This window comes from Helobdella robusta (genome assembly GCF_000326865.2).
Source record: "Helobdella robusta unplaced genomic scaffold HELROscaffold_23, whole genome shotgun sequence".
In the NCBI taxonomy this organism is placed as follows: Eukaryota; Metazoa; Annelida; class Clitellata; order Rhynchobdellida; family Glossiphoniidae; genus Helobdella; species Helobdella robusta.
Window position 1 is genome coordinate 2,866,851 of NW_008704216.1, and position 8,386 is coordinate 2,875,236.

At 34.1% G+C, this 8,386-nt stretch overlaps 1 protein-coding gene across 1 annotated transcript in view; it reads left to right on the forward strand.

Annotated features, from left to right (window-relative positions):
• Nucleotides 1-6,836: 6,836 nt before the first annotated feature.
• HELRODRAFT_172478 (hypothetical protein) overlaps nt 6,837-8,386 on the forward strand; it is a gene marked incomplete at both ends in the record, with an annotated part of 16,650 nt that continues 15,100 nt past the window's right edge. Inside the window, one exon of the mRNA XM_009019134.1 lies at nt 6,837-6,929. Coding sequence (XP_009017382.1) covers nt 6,837-6,929 — 93 coding nt within the window. The remainder of the gene's footprint in view (nt 6,930-8,386) is intronic.

An 8,386-nucleotide genomic window follows, 5' to 3' on the forward strand; every position in this document is an offset into this window, starting at 1 on the left:
CACGGTCGCATAAAATTGAACGACATCCTTGCTTAAACGCAGCATAAACATAAACATCACATTAAAGTGAGTGAAATATAAACATTCTATTAAAGTGAATGAAACATAAACATCACATTAAAGTGAATGAAACATAAACACCACATTAATGTAATTGTAACCTAGACATAAAATTTGTATGAATGCAGACGAAAACATTAAATTAATGTAAAATGAAACGTTTTTGAACGTTTATATAAATATAAAACTTGAACGTTTTGAAAATATTTGAAGACCAACGCAAACAAACAAAAATTCTGCTTGAGCATTAAAATACAAAAATTTTGGTTGGCATGTATCGCAAACGTTTGCACAAGTGTTTAAGCTGCTTCATTGCATACACACTTGTCTGTCTGGTCGTGTATGATGAATGTTTGATGGGAGACTGAAAACATTGTAAGATGGAGAGAGTAAAAGCTGGAGACAGTACATGATGAAGAGAGTACAGGATGAAGAGAGTACAGGATGGAGACGGTACAAGATAAAAAGACCACATGGAGGCCACTTGGAGACCACATGGAGACCACATAGAGACCACCTGGAGACCACACAAGATGGAGACCACACAAGATGGAGACAAGATGATAGCGACAGTACAAGATGGAGAGAGTACAAGATAGAAACAGTACAGGATAGAGACGGTAAAAGTTGAAGACAGTACGTGATGGAGACAGTGCAAGAGATACGCTGCAGATTTCAGTAAGTTGGTAAGGATTAGATTAGATTCTGAAAGCATTCTGCCAGCTAACAACACTAAACATGATTGTATGTACGCTTCATTAATACATTTATGGACATCACCCATCACCATCATCACCATCATCATCATCACCATCATAGTCACAATCATCATCACATCATCATCATTATCGTCATAACAACATATCACCCTATTGAAATTCATTATCATCAGTATCATACTAACAACATCACCACCATCCCCATAGCAACGCCATCATGAACTTTACAGTCGTCATCATCACCATCATCATTACCATCATCATTACCATCATCATCACCATCATCATCACCATCATCATCACCATCATCATCACCATCATCATCACCATCATCATCACCATCATCATCATCATCATTAGAACGCTATTATCATCATCGAAATTGCAATCCTTTCACCAAAACAATATGGTTAACATGCACAATAGGAAAATGTAATTAATTGCAAAATTGCAACAATATTACAACAACAAAACAACAATGAGACCATTCATTTTTCCTGGAAGGAAGCAACCACATCATTACAATACAAATCTAACTGAGACGAAACATGCCGCATTCAACTGACATCAACAACATCAACAGAACGTCAACATCGTAACCTTCATATAGATAAAAACATCACCTATCAAACCAGACAACGACAACAATTTCATCAACAATATTACTTAATGAGGTACCGGTGCACACATAATGAGTGACAAAATGACAGAAGAATTACAAGCTGACATTAACGGACAACAACAACACAACAACAACAATAACAAGCTGACATTAAGAGACAACAACGACACAACAACAACAAACCAACACAACAACAGCAATAACAACAACACTAGCAAGCTGACATTAACAAAAAAAAACAACACAACATCAACAACAACATCGGCACAATAGAAGAACAGTTACGTGCGAGTTCCACCATATAAAGATAAATGCAATCAAATAAACAACAACATTACCAACAATAAAAACGTAATGACTCCATAGCAACATCGCATACATCATCGTCATCATCATCGTCATCATCATCATTGGTATCATCATCATCAACAACAACAACAACATCGTCATCGCCGTCGTCATCATCATCATCATCGTCATCATCATCGTCATCATCATCATAAACATCATCATCGTCATCATCATCGTCATCATCATAAGCATCGTCATCATCATTTTTCTTATAAACAGTATTCAATATTTTTTTGTATCACTCTTATTGGTTGTAAAAAAATTTTATAAGCGCAACTGAAAAAACTTCTGAAAAAATGACCCGGACAAGAAAATACTTCCAATGAACAATGGAGCAAATTATAAAAAAATTAATAATAAAAAAATGACATAATAATAATAATAATAAACAATAATAATAATTATATTATTAATGATAACAAATAATAATAATTATAAAAAATAAAATTTTCTCTTACAATAGGAAGACAATTCGAAATGTATTTGCTGCAAGACAATATCAACGTTAAATTCATTATCATCTCATCGCGACCATCATCATCACCACCATTATCATCATCATGACCATCATCATCATCGTCATCATGACCATCATCATCATCATCGTTGTCATCACCAATGTAATCATTATCTTTGCCATTAAATTCATCATCATCTCATGACTAACATCAACATCATCATCATTATTAATACCGATATCATCACCCACACCACCATCATCATCATCACACCCACCACTACCATCATTATCATCATCACCACCATCATCAACATCACCACCATCATCATCATCACCATCATCATCCTCTTCGCTATCCATTTTCATCTGTGATCTTACTTGCACGGAAAAGAAAAATATAAGAATGACTGAGTGAATGAATGAGCGAATGAATGAACGAATGACTGAATAAATGAAAGAAGAAAGAATGAGTGAGTGAGTGAATAAATGAAAAATTGAGTACATGACTGAATGAATGAACGAATGAATGAATGAATGAACGAATACAAAAAATTTTTTTATTTGAAAAATATGAACGCTTATCAACCTACTTATTCTTATTCGTTTATTTATTCCATCAATGAAACATATATTCATTCATTCATTCATTCATTCATTCATTCATTCATTCATTCATTCATTCATTCATTCATTCATTCATTCGTTCATTCGTTCATTCGTTCATTCATTCGTTCATTCGTTCATTCGTTCATTCGTTCATTCGTTCATTCGTTCATTCGTTCATTCGTTCATTCGTTCATTCGTTCATTCGTTCATTCGTTCATTCGTTCATTCGTTCATTCCTTCATTCATTCATTCATTCATTCATTCATTCATTCATTCATTCATTCATTCATTCATTCATTCATTCATTCATTCATTCATTCATTCATTCATTCATTTATTCATTCATTCATTCATTCATTCATTCATTCATAATATTATTTTGTCATTTATTTTTATTCTTTCAATCACGCACGCACGCATGCATATTATGAATTGGAGTTTATGTGACTTTCTATTTACATACAGATGAGGTGTTACTTAATATATATATATTCAGTATGACAGCATATATATATATATATATATATATATATATAGTATACGCCATATATATATATATATATAGTATACGGCATATATATATATATATATATATATATATATATATATATATATATATATATGTATATATTGGAAGGAGACCATATTTTATACTAGGGATGCACCGAAGTTCGGCCCCGGCTCGGGCCCTGGCCAAAATCCGGCTTTTTTTTCAAATCCGGTCGAATCCGGCCCTGGCCGGATTTAGGGCCGGATTTAAGCGTCTATCAACTTTTAAAAATGTTATAAATAGAAAAAAATTTTTATTGAATTCAATTAATTTTATGTCAATAAGTTAAAGGCTAAGGCTAAGCTAAAGGCATACATGACACATAATAACAACATCACCAATTGTGAGGTAATCTGGACAATTTTCTTTACGCTATAACATGGGCTATGCGTAAATTATAAGCTGATCTTTGTGTAAAAGAACTTGCATATAACGGATCATATAGCTACATGATATATATATATATATATATATATATATATAGAGAGAGAGAGAGAGAGAGAGAGAGATACATAAGCACATAATTTAAGAAAAGTTAGGCTAGGTATACATGACACATAATTACAACATCACTAATTGTGCGGTGAGCTGGACAATTTTCTTTGTGTTTCAACCTGGGTTATGCAAATATGCATAAATTATAAGCTAATCTTTGTGTACAGAATTTGGCGTATCACACAACTTATTCATATATTTGAATTAAATAACATGTTCAACATGTAGATAACTGTAAATGTGAGTATTTTTTCTAACTTATGTAAAATGGTAACTAAAATCCGGCCCCGGCTCCGGCCGGTTTTTGAATTTTAAATCCGGCCAAGTCCGGCCCCGGCCGGATTTGAAAAACCTGAATCCGGTGCGTCCCTATTTTATACAGTATTGTATGAATTCTACCGAATTGTTGGCATTAATCAATTTAAAGTTTGTCTTTTCAATTTTCCTTACTAGAATTTTCTGGAAATCGCTCAATCTAATGGAAATATAGTTATCAACCGAGTTTATCGTGAAAATTTATTAAAACAGAAATTTATATATATATATATATTTAAGAACATACATGGGCAGGCATGAAAGCTTTCGGATCACCAGGTCAACTAATAAAAATAATAAAAAATTTGTGCGAGAAATCAGCAATGGCAGTAGGGACGATGGAGGGACTGAGCACAAAAATATCACTTCAGGACAAACTAAAGTTAATAGTCCTATGTGTCATCATTATTGCGTGCCCGCGAAGCATGGATGTTGTGGATGTTGAAGAAGGAAGATAGAAAAAAGATGAGATGCATTTGAGACGGAGTGCCACAGAAGAATGCTCTATGCGAAATGGACTGAATAAAGAACAAACAAAAGAATAAGAAATCCACTGAAGGAAGACCATAACGACAAAAGTATTAAAAAGAAAAAAATGAGTTTTTTGGACACAACCGCCGGATGGAAGATGGCAGACTCATAAGATTTTGCCAGGACGGAAGAATGAGTGAAGATGGATGGATGATATCGAAGAATGGAATGGAGGAAACGTATGAATGGCAAAAAGTCAAGCCGAGTCAAGGCAGGGTTTCTGGAAAAAAGTAATGCTATCAGCCTCGACTGTCCGAGAACTACAAGAAACGTTGTTGGATGGATGGATGGATAGATGGATGGATGGATGGATTGATGGATGGATGAATGGATGAATGGATGGGTGGATGGATAGATGGATGGATAGACGATGAATGGGTATATACATACGCATATATTTATCCCATAATTTTATATGCATATTCATAAATTTGTTGATGAAGTGTACCATATGAAAACAGATATGCAAGCAAGCACCATAGCTGTTTTATAAACTAATTAATTTGTGTGTGAAAATGTGTGAGTATGTATGTGTTTGTAGGTGTGTGTGTGTGTGTGTGTGTGTGTGTGTATTCGTATGCTTACCAATCACAAAACACACGCACGCAACCTTTGGATACATTCCAATGAATGACGTTAAAACGTGTTGTACGTTAAAAATGTTTGATTGATTAGTTGCTAGCAAAATTGATTGATTGGGAAAAAAACTCGGTTGTTCGATTGATTGATTGAATAAATTAGTGAATCAAAATTTTTGGTTCGAAAGGTGAATCGAACAATGAGTGAAGGAATGAAAGGATAGATAATAGAGTGATTGAATGAAGGAGTGAATAAATGAAGGAATGAATGAGCGAATGAATAAATGACGAAACGAATAAATGAATAAAGAAAGGTACGTGAAAAAACGAATGAACAAACGAAAGGATCAGTGAAGCATTTGTGATTAAACATGAAAGTCTACAAACTCATAATTGGCTTACAGCGCATGCAATATCATTATCATCACCACCATCATCACCATCATAACTATCATCATCACCACCATTATCATCACAATCATCATCACCATTATCATTACTATCATCACCACAATCATGATGATGATGATGATGATAATGATGATGATGATAATGATGACGAGGATTGTGATGTTTATGATGTTGTTTATGACGATGACTTACTTCTTAACAAATAATTATAATGTGACGTCACCAACTACAACTTCTTCATCGTTAATTACATCATCACCAACATCACTAACATCAACGTCTACATTTCTACAGCATTAACACCACCAGCCATTGTACATGCCATTCATGGTGTTAAAATTGATGCAATCACGCACTCTGTTTTTGAAAATTGTATCAACAACAAAATCACAACAACATAACAACAACAGCAACATAGCAGCACAACAACAACAACAGCCCAACAACAACAACAACATGATCGCATAATATTCTGATCGTATCAATAAAAACAGCAATACCATTAAAACAAGAAGCCGCGATTTAGAGGCGTTTATGTTGCAAGATTAATCCATAGCATCATAACCACAACAACTTAATCACGACAACTTAACCATGACAACATAACCACGACAACATAACCACAACACCATAATCACAACAACAACAACAACAAACTTCAACACATTTGAATGAACAGCCGCAACAACGAAAACAACAACAAAAAGTCAAAAAACCCAAACAAACATCTAATTATTATATAAAGGATAGAAAACGACCGCGAGATGCCACTTAGCGTCCAGCAGACCTTCTGCTAAAAAAAAAATTTGATGACCATTTGCTACCATGTACTAATATGATTAAGTTTAACGATGGGAACTCTTTTATTTTTCAAAAGTAAAATAATCATACAATGAAATGAGATGAAAATAAGATAAAATAAAGTAAAATTAAAAGAATAAAATTTAAAAAAAATCAGTTATGTAGTCTACGATGATGGCCGCTGTATCGAGATAAAATGCGTGCAACTAGAAATATAAGATCAGTTTAAAAAAATAATTATGATACATTCGAGTTTCTGTCGCAATAAGTAGCATACGATGTTGATATTGCCGAGTTAGTCAAATCTTTATAAAATTGTTAAAAGCGATATGTTAAAATGTTTAAAAAAGCCAAGCGAGGAGATTTCAAATGTGTTGATAAGAATTTTGAGAACTTTCTTCTCGTTGGCCAAATTGTTTTGGATGTTCTGGTGTTTAGATATTTTGTAGTTCTTTGATGCGGTGAAGTTGGATTCGTGACCGACTGCCAATTCCAATATTTCAATCGTATCACCTTCTAGGAGTGCTATATTGGGCATAAGTGATTTGAAGGGACGATACTGAGACAAAATCGTCGTTAGTCGTATCGACAAAGATTGTAACGTCTGATTTGGCAACCGATCTAATCTTCTCCAGAATCAAAGGAAATATTTTATTATGATGTGTTGTATTGCTTTTTAAATTTGTAACGGAGCCACAACTTGACAGGACGTCCTTGTTTGTCTGCAATGCGTTACAGAGGAAACACAATGCATTGGAGGACTCACTCCACCTGGAGAGATTGGCGTTTGTAGGAAGTTGTTGAATCAATGCCTTCCTAACAAATTTTAAACCTAGTCTCCGGCAAATCGGCATGAGAACATCGACCATCGTGAAACACCCGTTGCCGGGAGTGATCTATGATCGACTTAGCAATTGTTCCTTGGCATTTTAGTGGGTTCGGAGATTGGATTTTTGTTGAGCTGTCGTAGCTTTATAAGTGTCATTTTTACATCAGCTGAATCAAGAAGGATGTTGTCGACTTTGATGAAACTGTTGGGAGATTCCGTCCGTATACATTTTATTTCCTTGTTGACGAGCGATTTCATGTAGTTACAGAGTTCGATTCTCAATTTTTCAGTGTAATGTTTAAGTGATTTCAAGTTTAATCCTACTCAGACACACAGCTGCTAACTGGCAAAGATAACTAATTTCTCACAGATTCTGCGATCAATGGGTCCAAATTGTTCCCAATCCATGCCAACGGAAGGTCATAGGTGCGAAGTTCGAAAGCCATTTGCGGTGGGATATATCTGAGAACCATCTGCAGTATCCACTGTGGTGTAATAACCAAATACTACACCAGTGTGGTGGAGAATAATAATAATAATAATAATAATAATAATAATGATAACAATCGCCATCACAAAATGACAAACATTTCTAATGCAAACAATGCTAGTAAAATACTTTTCAAGAGAAATTTTTGCCGTGGTCAATTTTATTATTGTTATTGTTATTATTACTATTTTTGTTGTTGTTGTGGTTGTTGTTATGGTTATGGTTGTTGTTGTTGTGGTTGTTGCAGTAGTTGTTTTCATTAAGAAATAGTTTTAACGTCAGCCCGTCATAAGCGAGCCAGTCAATCAATCGACTCCAAACTTTGATCCTCACCAGCTCTTTTTCAATTTTTTATCTTTTCAATTTTAATTTGTATTTATTTTTACACTCATTCATTCATTCATTCATTTATATTCACTTACCTCTGGCTTTTTTTTGTTTAAAATTTTATTTTGCACTTTATTTTTTGTCTTTCACTTTTTTCTCAGTTTTTCGTCTTTCTTCCTTGTCCTCCTCCTGTTACTTCCTTTCAATCCTGCCTCGTTATCTTTTAAATTTTTTTGTTTTT